The sequence below is a fragment of the Cnephaeus nilssonii genome (genome assembly GCF_951640355.1).
Source record: "Cnephaeus nilssonii genome assembly, chromosome: 5".
Taxonomy (NCBI): Eukaryota; Metazoa; Chordata; class Mammalia; order Chiroptera; family Vespertilionidae; genus Cnephaeus; species Cnephaeus nilssonii.
The window spans coordinates 104384062-104396587 of NC_137076.1; the positions used below are offsets into that span (position 1 = coordinate 104384062).

The following is a 12526-nucleotide window of genomic DNA, read 5'->3' on the forward strand; positions in this document are numbered from 1 at the left end:
TGGGGGAGCCAGGTCAGTACAGTTCTCAGGAGACTAGCGCAGTGGTCTGCAGTTCGCCGACGCGGATTGGGAACCCGGAGAGCTCCTTAGCCGCCAAGGAAAACGCTGGTTGGGAAATACTCTCGTGTCTCGACGGGAAGGTTCAGAACAACAAGAAGGAGTTACAGTCCTAGAAGGCTAGGGTGGTGCCCATGAAGCCCCCCGCTAGGTGCTGTCCCGTCAGGGAACCCAGCGGCTGCTCTCAGTGGCCCAGCGAGGCGGGGAGTCATCAGACTAGACGTAGAGGAGGGGACGCACCCAGACCCGGCCGACGTGAGACGATTCACGTTCATCTCTCAGGGACCAGGCCGTGTCCCAGGCACTGTTGGGAAATAAAGGGCTTAGAATCTGAAAACCAGGAAGAACCAAAGCCCAAGCGTAGCAGATGGAGGAACCAAAAGCTAGCCTCAGTGTCAGTGGGGGAAGACGAAGGGAACAAAACAGCGCTGGCAGTTTTATTGGGACTGGGGGTCCCCAGATCGCATACCTATGCCTCAAAGAAGGCTTCTAGCCGGCGGGCTTAGAACTGGATCCCTTTGTCAGAAGGGACTGTGTGGAAGGGGGGACAAAAGGGGAGCTGTGTTTTCTTTACTTGAGGAGAGATGCAATTGGAGACTGTCGATTGCATAGGAATTTCCAGCAAGAAGCAGGATGTGAAAGGGGCCCAAGGTCAGGCGGGCAGATCGATCTGCTTGCCAACTTCGGGCTTCTTCGCCGGCCTAAATAGGGAGCGTCTGTTTGAGGATCCAGAACGTTTGACCTGAAAAAATGTCAACCTCCATCTCTTTAAAAAGTTTTAATCTTAAAATAACAGCCAGGAATTAACAGAAAATGTACAAGGTCCAAAGAAATCTTGAAAATACTATGAAAGACACAGAAAACTTGAACAAATGCAAAGATAGACCAAGTTCTTGAACAGGAGCAGTCAGTAACACATAGCTGGCTGTCTTCCTGCATTAAACAGAAAATTGAATGCCAACCCAGTAAGGACATAACAATGGGGTTAAAAAAAACAAACTGTAACCCGAGTTCACAGGGAAAAAATCATAGGTGGGAGCTACTGGGGGCAAAGCAGCTGGTGTTCAATCCCCAACATATTAAGACACACGAAGCTATCATAATTAAAAGTGTCATTTTGGTGCATGAATGACTTGGTAGGCCAACAGACTAGAAATACATTCAAACTTAAGGATTTAGTATGTAAATGTGGCATCCCGAACCAGTGAGAAAAAGATGGATTATTCAGAAAATAGTGTTGGAACAACTGGGTAACCCCTCTGGAAAAAGAAAAGGCTCCATACCTCACACCAATAAGCCACCATGCATTTCAAAGTGGGTAAAGACCTAGATGTAAAAAAAAGAAAACAGAAACAATTCTTGTTGAGGGGGGTAGGGAGGAAGGCCTTCCCTAACTTGGACCCCAAATCTAGGGAGTCATAAAAGAAGATTGAGCCCTAACCGGTTTGGCTCAGTGGATAGAGCGTCGGCCTGTGGACTGGAGGGTCCCAGGTTCGATTCCGGTCAAAGGCATGTACCTTGGTTGCGGGCACATCCCCAGTAGGGGGTGTGCAGGAGGCAGCTGATCGATGTTTCTCTCTCATCGATGTTTCTAACTCTCTATCCCTCTCCCTTCCTCTCTGTAAAAAAATCAATAAAATATATTTTTTAAAAAAGATTGATAAAGTCTATGTGAAACAAAAACACTGTAAGGTTAAGAAGCACTAAGCCAATTAAAAATTCTATAGACTAAGAAAAAAGCTCATAGGTAAGAGCTAAATCCTTCAGTAAATAAAGAGCTCCCAGGAGTTGAAATGAGCAGACAATGAATACAAATAATTCAACCGCATTTATGATCAGAGAAATGCAAAATTTTAAAAACGGCATTTTTCACTTAATCAGATGGGCACACATCCCAGTGTTGAACAGGCCGTGGTGCCCAGGCCGTGGGAAGCGGGCATGCTGTGGGAGTGTCCAGCCCCACAGATAGGACCTCTGTGGAGAGCCGTATGTTGGCCAGGGGCAGGATTTTTACTTGCCCACGTCCTTGGCCCTGGCGATTCCATCTGCGCTGGGCAAGTCGTGCTTCCCGGTGCCGGTTTCCTCGCGTGCAAAACGGGATAATTCTACCTCCTGGGGCTGCCGTGAGCGTTAAGGTAGATGCACACATACAGCACTCGGTACACAGAGCCTGCCCCTCAGGAAGTGCTCCAGTGTCCGTGTGCCCCTTTCCCACGCTGTGCTGGGTGCTTCTCCCCTCGTATCCCATGGGGTCCCCCGGCCAGCCCTGCGCTTACCACCAGGTGGCCTCTGAGGGGACTGGGGCACAGAGGTGGGATGTGGGTTCACTGTCAAATATGAAACATACAAGAAGGCTTAAAGAACTAGAAAACATTGTCAATGCCACCTTCCAGGGACATCCCAATGGGTGCTTTTCCAGGCTTTCTTTTTCCCCCTCTCTATGCAAAAAAAATCTGTAATCCTTAGAATGGCTCTTCTGCGGGAGACGGGGAGAGGCCACCGTGGAAGTGTTCCTGATGTCCCCTCTTCTCTCCCTCTCCGTTTTGTGTTTCCTTAGGACCACACGAAAAGGCGAGGCTGAACTCCCCGCACGTGCGGAGGAGAGTCCTGGCCTCAGCGCCGCCACCCTCGCCGGCCTCTAGGGGGCGCTGTGGCAAGGCCGGGCGGCACGGAAACGCGTTTGAACTTGGCCACCGCCGCTGCCCGTAGCCGGCGTCTCCAACATGGCGGCTGCCCAAGATGTCCACGTCCGGATCTGTAACCAAGAGATTGTCAAATTCGACCTGGAGGTGAAGGCGCTTATCCAGGTACTGGCTCCCGGGGCCCCTGCTGGGCTCCAGCTGCGCCAAACCCGAGCTCCGCTGGCCGCCTCGGAGCCCGCGGGCTCCCTCCCGAGCTTCCCCCGCTGGGTCGGGTCTCCCTCTCTGGTCGCCGGCCCCGCTGTCTGGCCGGCTCCTTTCTCTCTGGCCCCCTTTGGCCCCTTCCCCTTGACCTTTGGTCTCGAGCCTCCATCCGGGTGACGTTGGCTTGCCCTTTTCCGGGACCCCCATGTCCCTCGCCCCTGCCCAGGCTTCCCCTTTGTGGCCCCGCGGGGCCCCTCCCCTAGGGAGCCCCGGCTGCCGCCTCGCCCCGGACCACCTCACCGCGTACCTGTCACCGGTGAGCCCCGCCCCCCGACCCGCCCTCCCCGCCGGCGGGTGGCGCTCCGGAGGCCTTAGCCTCGCCCCCTGCTGGCCAGCTCCTCCGGGTCTGAGGCCCGCGGCACCCAAGGCCGCCTGGCGTGGGAGGCGCCGGGGAAATGAACGCCACCTGGACCGTAGGTGTGACTTACGAAACGAGGAAATTAGTCAAGAGGCAAGGCCGGAATCTGAAGGCAGGTGGTGGCAAAGCTGGGGCCCGGACCACCGGCAGAGTCAGCCCCGAGAAGGGACTGAGGGCCCCGAGGGGCTTTAGCTTAAGGAAGCCATTGAAGGGTAGAAGGTAATAGTCCAATCAACCAGTTGGCAAATGTAAAAACAGTTCCTCAAGTTTAGCAAAAAAGAACCTGGGTTTTGGGCAAATCGTTTCCATTTCCAATAAATGTTACTAAAGGTTAGATGTAGATTCAGAGTTTGCAACTAGCTGGGACAAAAAGAGAAGAAAAGTAGCCCTCTCCCTCCCCCCCGCCCCCCCCCCCCCACACAAACCAGATGCAAAATAAACCTAATGAGTTGCCAGGAAGTGTGATTTAATGATTAAGCCAGAGAGCAAGTGAGGACATTTTAATGCAAACATTTACACTTCCCTTCTCCCAAGTGTAAACTACAAAATGCTGGGCCAGTTCTGAAATCTAATGAGAACGAGTGATCATAGCTAGATTCATTGCATTCTTACTGTGTTTCCGTTCCTCTGCTAAATGCTTTCTGTACATACGTGGTCTATGCGGTAGGTAATATGATGAGGGGCAGAACTGAGGCTCAGAACTCAGCTGATGTTTTTCGAGGTCGCACGGCTCATGAATACACAGCAGAATCTGAATCCGCGTGGTCTGGCTCCGGGGCCTGCTCTAAAACCTGGCTCCACTAACCCTGACTGTCCAGAGACGAATTCTGAGCCTATCCTTGAGTCTGTCTGTAAACACTGCGCTCTCTAATAGATGGTTTGTAGAATCAGATTGAAGCTAATCTTGTCATCTGATGCCAGGAATTCAGCGCCCCGATTTCCAAAGATCTGAAGTTAGTAGTATCTGCTTTGGATTTACATTTTAGTTGAATCCACAAACTACTCTAAGGCTTTCATACTTGCCAGGTGGCGTTTTGTTAAACTTTAGGAACTAATAAGTCAAGACAGAGTTGTGTTTCTCTCTATGCTTTTATGTTACCTGTTCACAATCAATTTAAAGAGGGGTGAGAAAAGTGTCAAGTATAATGTGTTAGCTTGTGTTGCAGAGGTAAACAGCAAAGACGGGGCCGAATAACGGTCGGTGGGCCAACCTTAGTTGTGGCGTAAGCCAACTCTCCCTGTACTGATGGTGTCATATTCTTTCGCTGCCCTGAGAAGGGCCCCCTCATCTCTTCAATGTCTCCTAGGATATTCGAGATTGTTCAGGACCATTAAGTGCCCTTACTGAACTGAATGCCAAAGTGAAAGAGAAGTTTCAACAGCTGCGGCACAGAATACAGGTGAGCAGCGCAGAACTGAGATGCTAAGGGAAGGGGGCGCGAGGAGGGGGGCTCGGTCCTAGGACTGACCTCTGCCTGAGAGCTGTCCAGGTTCTTCCTAAATGTGTGGACAGTGAGGGAGCTGTCCTCACCTGCTCACAGGTCACAGCCAGGAGCTTAGGCACGCAGCGCCCGCCAGCTGTGATAGACGGTGGAGGGACACTGTTGGCGCTTGGAATTTTTCAGCTTAAAAACTCTGCAGTCACTTGAACTACTTTCTTTTCTCTCCCACTTTCCAACCCATTCACCCCAGTCCATCACCAGTGTCTCCTGGGTAGATTTTTAAAAAATATATATATTTTATTGATATTTTACAGAGAGGAAGGGAGAGAGATAGAGAGCCAGAAACATCCATGAGAGAGAAACATCGATCAGCTGCCTCCTGCACACCTCCTACTGGGGATGTGCCCGCAGTCAAGGTACATGCCCTTGACCGGAATCGAACCCGGGACCCTTCAGTCCGCAGGCCAACGCTCTATCCACTGAGCCAAACCGGTTTTGGCTCCTGGGTAGATTTTTGAGGCTGTCGCTTTGCCCAGCCTCCTCCCCTCTGTTTTGTCATCACCAGTCACATCATATGCCCATTACGCTCCTGAATTCGACGATGGTCTGTGTGCCATCTCACAAACACCACAGCGAGAAGTGCGTTTGGATAACGTAGGTGTTTCCACGCTGTGCCTTCAGTGAGGGTGGCAGGAGCTGCCCACCTCTCAGGTGTTGGGCACCTGCTCTGCCTGCACGTGGTGCTGGGGTGAAAAGCCTTATGTTTTTCATATTGCGAGGCCCAGATGCCAGCCAACAGCTGAACCCAAGAGGACGGTCTGTCCCAGAGCTGGTGGGAAAACGCTGTTGGACCCTCAGAAACGGCACGTCTGCCCTGTGTGTTGTCTTCCAAAGGAACTTTCAGGGCAGTTTTGAGAACGCGCGTGCTTTGATAGTCCCATGATGGCCAAGTGGGGTCAGGCTCCTGGTCAGTGTTTTTGTGCTGCGTGGCAGGCACACATCGTCCTCTCAGGCAGCCTGCACCGCTCACGGGCTGTCTGCGCTGGTCTCGGTCTCCTCCTCGCTGTGGGGTCTTGGGATTGTCCTTATTTTCTTTATTTTTTTAAAATACATTTTTATTTCATAGAGGCAGGGAGAGGGGATAGAGATAGATACATCAATGATGAGAGAGGATCATTGATCAGCTGCCTGCTGCTCGCCCCCTGATGGGATCCAGCCCACAACGGGCACATGCCCTTGACTGGAATGGAACCTGGGACCCTTCAGTCTGCAGGCTGACGCTCTATCCACTGAGTCAAACCAGCTAGGGCTGTCCTTATTTCCTTATAGACCCGGCTCTGTATCTCTAAGGATGTGTGGCATTCCGTAGTGCCCTGCGGAGGAGGGTCTCCAGTGCTGTTGATGGCCTGGCTAGAACCGGAAGTGTGCTCTGGTTTTCGAATTGGCTTTACAGTGGATTTCACACAGAGCTGCTTCCCCCATAGGAGCTTGAGCAGTCGGCTAAAGAGCAAGACAAAGAGTCGGACAAGCAAGTTCTGCTCCAGGAGGTGGAGAACCACAAGAAGCAGATGCTCAGGTAGGCGGCCTGGCCTCCCGCCAGTGGCCTCTGCTGGTCATGTGCTCCCTGCGAGACTCCCTGGGTTTGCCCAAGACACCTGAGGTTAATGACTTAATTGTGTCGTTTATACACGGACTGAATGTTCTCTCAAGATGAGTAATTCTCAAAGGGGAGGGCCCGCAGGGGCTGTTGGGTAGGTGGAATGGGCACAGTTTACAAAAGCATATTTGTACGTATTTGCTTTGTTTCACTGTATTTATATTTTTAAAACAAAACCAAAACAAAAGTTTGCTATTGTAATATAGGTCCTTTTTATCTACGGAGAATTGGTACCAGAAAAAGTCCACTGTAAGTGAACCTATTTAAGATGGACCAAAATTTAGAAAATTTTGAAGGGGACTTTATCTTAAAAGTGAAACAAGAACATGTAAATAAGCTCATCTTATGATAAAAGCCCAGTGACCGAATGGCAGTATGACCAGAATGACTGGAACAACCACAGCCCCTCGCCCTGGCCGGCCCTGCTCCCTATCGTCTCCCATCGGGGCGGCCAACTGGACCCACCAGTGCACAAATTTGTGCACCAGGCCTCTAGTGTTATATTGTGACTGTGTGCTAATACTTGATTCTGTAATTGAAGGTATGCCCTATCTCTTGGTATTGAATTGGGGGACTTTTCCAACAAAATTGTCTGAAACAGTACCTCTCCCTTCACTTTTGACTTTTGTACCATAATAATAAGAGGGATTTTATTGCGCAAGTATTTGAGGGCGCCCTCGCCGGTTTGGCTCAGTGGATAGAATGTTGGCCTGCGGACTGAAGGGTCCTGGGTTCGATTCTGGTCAAGGGCACATGCCTGGGTTGCGGGCTTGATCCCCAGTAGGGGGAGTGCAGGAGGCAACTGATCAATGATTCTCTCTCATCCTGGATGTTTCTGTCTCTCTCCTTCCCCCTTCCTCTCTGAAATCAATAAAAATAAAATGTTAAAAAATGAAATAAAAGCCTTTGTGAGGGCTCCATCACCTTCCCCAGCCCCACGGGAGCCAGTTCTTTCTCTCTGAAAGCCCCTGCTGGGCCCCTCCCGAGGCGTCCCCTTCGGCCTTCGTAGGTGGTCGAACTCTGCCACATCCTGTGTCTGCGGCTTTGCTTCTGATTTGAGAGACCTCCAGCATCTTCCCCGCCGACGGCAGCTGTTTGTGACCCCCAGCGATCAGGAGGCCAGCTCAGCCGGCTGTGGGTGTGCCGGAGGCTGATCTAAGAGGGGCGGGAGGTGTGCGCGGTGACCAGAGCTAAAGTGCTTGGCTCGCTGATACTTCGTGTCAGGATGCCGTTTGCTTCCCAGGGCCACCAAGGCACTAGATTACCAACACTGAACAGAGAGAACCGTCATGTGACGTATAGCAAGTTACGCCGGACACAATCCCTGAGCGTGGGTTCAAAGTTGAGAACGGCCATTCACGCTGTGGAGTCGAGGGCAGAGGAGCGAGCAGTAAATCAAGGCTTTGGCGGCTGTGTGTGGGAGCAGTAGCTGGGCCTGCCTGGGTCCCCGTGCTTGTCACACCGAACAGTAAATGTGAGCCCTCGAGCGGGCACTGTTGCTCGTTCATCTTGCATCGCAGGGCCCGCAGACTGCCTTGCTAATAACCGTTTGAAAAGGACACTGAGTTTTTAAAATATTAGGCGTGAAATAGCATAGCAGCCGCTGGTCAGGCGTCAGGGACTGATCTGAAAACTCAGCCTCGGGTGCTGGTAGAGGACCACCCTGTCAGTTCACGCACTCTCCGCTTGACTTGAAATTTTTCACGGGGAGCACAGTGGGTGTGAGCCAGCCGCCTACATTCCAGCGCATGCGCTTGGTTCTCTGAGGGACCCAGTTCGCTTTTTTCTGGTCCACCCACAAAGGCTGCCCTGCTGACTCCCGGCCGCCGCTCACCACATCCGAGTTGCCCCTCCCAGAGAGAGCGGGTAAAGCATGTACATAAATCCTGTCCCACCGCCTGCTGGGTCACTGTGTGTCATCCGCGATCTGTCTGTGGTACGTAAAGAACAGCAGACCTTGGAGCAATGTTGAGGAAACTGCCTTTTGATGATTTTTCTACTTCTTACAAATTATACTGGCTGAACAGCTGCTGGGCCAGAAACTGTCAATTTGGTGCTGGTACTGCAAACATGGGTGAGGCATGGTCTCATGGGGCAGAGCCCACCGCATGCAGGGCAGAGCAGTGAAGTGTGGGGAGAGCGGGGCAGAGCCGGCCCTCGGGTGCCCAGCTGGGGATCGGAGGTTACCTGGAGTCTGGAGCCGTATGGGCTGCATAGAGAGCTGTGGCAAGGCCAGACCGCTCCCTTGGGCTGCCCGGGGGACAGGGACAGTGCAGGCAGTAAGAGACTGTCCCGGAGGCGGCCGGGGTCCAGGCGAGAGGTGCCGGGGCCTGGGCTGCTGCAATTGCTGGGGCAACAGAAGAAGGAAGCGGCGGGAGGTGGGGACGGACTCTGTGGGCCACCCCTGCGAGCCCTCCACCACCACTCCCTGCCGGAGGGAAGACCTGCTGTGACTGGAACTGTCAGCCCAGCAGGGTCAGTAGAAACTCACGCGTGCCCCTTCTGATTCCAGCAATCAGACGTCGTGGAGGAAAGCGAATCTCACCTGCAAAATCGCCATCGACAACCTAGAGAAGGCAGAGCTTCTCCAGGGAGGGGACCTCTTGAGGCAAAGGTATCTGTGTCTGCTGCAGAGGGCGGCACCGGACGCCCTGCTGGCCGCTTTAAGAGGCTCAGCACACTCCTGGGCACTGACCGGGAACATGTGACAAATAGGCATGCGCGGAGAGATTGAAGCATGGGTCTCCTTTGCATGCGGGCTTCCCCGCAGCCAGGCTTTTGTTGACCTTCCTCCTCCTCCTCTGGACTCCTAGGAAAACCGCCAAAGAGAACCTGGCGCAGACGTCCAGCACCATCACCGAGAACCTCATGGGGATCAGCAGGGTGATGTCCCAGCAGGTGCAGCAGAGCGAGGAAGCCATGCAGACGCTGGGTAATGCCGGGCTGGAGGGGAAGCTGCTCCCGGGACACCGGCACCTGCCCCAGCCCCTCCCGCCCGCCTCCCGCCCACGCTGCCTGCCCTGCCCACGGTTCCCAGTTTCTTCTATGTCGTCCTGCGGTCTCCAGCACGGATAGCGCCGCGAATTAAGTGTTATCCATCCGCCTCTTTCTTCCATGAATGGAAACATCTTTCACGCCTCTCTGTCCACGTGACAGCACATTTCATTCTGTGGCTGTTCCAGTGATGCTTTGTTTTACTTTGTGGGGGAATCTTGCCAGGCAACCTTCTTCCCCAAGTGGCAGGCCCAGATGCCCATGCTCAGCAGTCAAGTCGACTCCTGGGCACAGCGGCCCCGAGGGGACAGGTGCCTCCTCGTAGGTGTCACTCAGTGTCCAAGCACAGGTGCCCATCTTTAAAGCTACAGCCGTGTCCCGGGACTGAAGGACTTGCTTGTGTGAGGCCTGGTGGCAGGGCCAAGCCCTGCCTTTCTGATCCCACAGAGAGCGACCTGGCCGCCAGGTGTCCTGGCACGGCGCCCCTCACAGGGTGAAGGCCTGGTGCCCCGCAGCTTCTGTCCCCATACGGACCTCGTGGGGCCCGTCCCCGGTCACGGGATTGGTTTTGTGGCGGGTGGTTCTCAGCAGCGCCGGCGGCTGCAGGAAGCCGAGGTCGCGGTGAGGAAGAGCTCTCTGCCCTTCTCCCTGGGGGTGTCCACCTGGGGCTCCCCGCTGTGGCCTGTGACGCTGTATATAGGAAACGACGGCTCTCTGAGCTGGTGCGACCCAGTGGAGTTTTGTCCTGTTCTCCGCTCTGGTTGTCTGTTCACAGTCCCTGCTCTGGGAACTCGCTCCAGAGAGCAGTGTGTGTGCTGGGAGCCCGGCCAGCGGGGCCCGCTTCGGACTCCGCTCTGCAGCCTCTGAGTCAGGCTCCCTCCCTCTTATGTTTCAGTCACCTCTTCCCGGACTATCCTGGACGCCAACGAAGAATTCAAGTCCATGTCGGGGACCATCCAGCTGGGACGGAAGCTCATCACAAAATACAATCGCCGAGAGCTGACGGACAAGCTGCTCATTTTCCTGGCCCTGGCCCTTTTTCTTGCTACGGTTCTCTACATTGTGAAAAAGCGGCTCTTTCCATTTTTGTAAGAGCCGACAACTGCCGGCGTCTGCCCTTCAAGCTGCGGTGTCAGGACCCCGCCGGGCTCCTGAGCTCTGGCCCAGCTGCCAGCGGACCCAGCTCCCCGGGGGTCCAGGTGCTCAGCAGGTCGGATGGAGACGCTCCGCTCCGGGTTTTGCAGGCGGCTGCCTCGTAAAGGACGACAGAGCAAGGGGTAGGAGGCTACAGGCACAGGGATCCGAGGGCCACTGACACTGGGTGGCTGCTACGTGGGGCACTCGGAGCCCACCCTCTGGGATGTGAAGTTCCTCTCTCTCCCTCGCCCGCTGTGGCCTTCATGCCCGATCAGGGGGAGGGGAGAGAAACGGGGGTGGGAGGAGGATGACTTGGGTCCATTCCTGAATAAACTTGACTGTGTTGAATAGAGTGAAGTGCATTTGGTTTTACAAGACCTCCCCCCAGGAACTTGTGTGCCTCTGTTGTTGATGTCCAGGTTTCTAGGACATGAACTTAGGTCATTTATTTGTTCATCCAACAAAGCAGCCTGGAGCCCCGGGCACACGCCGTGGTGTAGACAGGCTGACGGTTACAGACACAGTGACCAGCAGCCGTGGCCCTCCCTCAGGGAGAGGGAGACGACCTCTTTCTACGCCCAGCAGCCCGCCTGGCCTGGGTGCCGTGTGGCAGGGCTGGCCCACCTTTCTCTTTGAGGTGCAGAGCTAAATATAACCCGGGAGAGTAAAGCTGCTGATAAGCTGAGGCCTGTCTGGGCCCGAGTCCTGGGGAGCCAAGGGGAGAGGCCCTGGCCAGGCCAGGCCGGAGACGTCAGTGTCAGTGCGGTGGGCCTGGCTAACCTCGCACACGCACCCCAGCCTCCCCACTATTTATAGCCCAGAGGCCCTGGGAGGGAACGTGGAGGCAGGTGGGGAGTGGGAAGAGCACGAACTTTGAAGCTTGGCTCTTACTAACGGACCACATGGCCATGGCAGGTGACCTCATGCCACTAAGCCTCAGTTTCCCCACTTGTACTGAGGGGCCATCGTCCATACAGGCGCTCGCAGAGTCCGTTTGAGAATCCAACGAGAAGGCAAAGGAGCGAGTGCAGCTCCCAGGTGACAGCAACGGGAGTCCCGGGTGCGGAGCCTGGGCCGCGGGGCCCGCAGCGAACAGCCGGGGCCTTGGGGGGCTGGCCGTGCAGCTGCGGTTCTGTTTAGATGTGGTTGGGCAGCGGGGCCACGGTTAAGGCCTCAGCTCTGAAGTGCCAGGTGGTCACGGGACCGAGCGACGAGATTGGCTGCACACTGCAGGCTGACTCGTTTAATGAGTAGCTTTTGAGTCAAAGTGTGGGCATGCATTTATACTTTATCGCTAACATCCTTAAACACATGTGTCTTATTTATGGTGAAGCTGAAGCTGAGAGTAAAGCACAGATGGGAAAGTCCCGCTCAGATTCCAGCTGCAAGAGCAGCAGATGGATGTTATCAAGTTAGGATTTTCTTGTCTTAACATTTTTCTTTACTGCTTCCCACAAATTGTCAACATCCTCCTCACAATATGGAAATGTGTGGGCTCTGTACTCCTAAAAATTCTTTCTTTGACACTTTATTCCTCTTTTACTTGCCTTCTGAAAATAGTGTTGAATTTGATCTATTTTGAAATATCATCAATAACATTTATCTTACAACTCCAATCAGCCACTGGGGTTGAAAGTCATCCCCGCCCATCAGGAAGTAGCCGTCTCCACTTTCAACCATGAGGGGGCACTGTTCACATTCGCTCTATGGTCTTGGAGAATGTAGGACTAACCCCATCAGTCCATATGAAATGCTCTTGTGGACTTTTAAAAAAAAAATAAAAAAAATCAGGTGTTTTGTTTTTTGTGTTTTTTTTTAAAAAGCAAATGTTCAAAGCTTACTTATATATCTTGTTTTTGAAGGACATTTCATAAATGACTATTTTCACTGTTAAACAGTAAGGCACGCTTGTATTCTGCATTTTAATTAGCTGACAATCAAGGAATTAAAAGTATAGAGCCGTCAAGAGGGCTTTCAT

The 12526-nt window shown here is 53.4% G+C and overlaps 1 protein-coding gene across 1 annotated transcript; it reads left to right on the top strand.

Moving 5' to 3' along the window:
• The first annotated feature begins 1545 nt into the window (after positions 1 to 1545).
• On the top strand, positions 1546 to 11495 carry BNIP1 (BCL2 interacting protein 1). The gene is made up of 6 exons (XM_079771803.1): positions 1546 to 2864; positions 4626 to 4718; positions 6245 to 6336; positions 8930 to 9031; positions 9231 to 9349; positions 10307 to 11495. Exons 1-6 carry the CDS (start codon positions 2781 to 2783, stop codon positions 10501 to 10503), a joined length of 687 nt encoding a protein of 228 aa, XP_079627929.1. The 5' UTR covers positions 1546 to 2780; the 3' UTR covers positions 10504 to 11495.
• Positions 11496 to 12526: the final 1031 nt, after the last annotated feature.

What these genes read in the sequence shown, in the direction of transcription:
- BNIP1 (XM_079771803.1), top strand. Translation starts at nt 2,781, where the DNA reads ATGGCGGCTGCCCAAGATGTCCACGTCCGGATCTGTAACCAAGAGATT. An exon ending in AGGTGAAGGCGCTTATCCAG is followed by an intron (nt 2,865 to 4,625) that starts GTACTGGCTCCC and finishes AATGTCTCCTAG; the next exon opens with GATATTCGAGATTGTTCAGG. An exon ending in AGCTGCGGCACAGAATACAG is followed by an intron (nt 4,719 to 6,244) that starts GTGAGCAGCGCA and finishes CTTCCCCCATAG; the next exon opens with GAGCTTGAGCAGTCGGCTAA.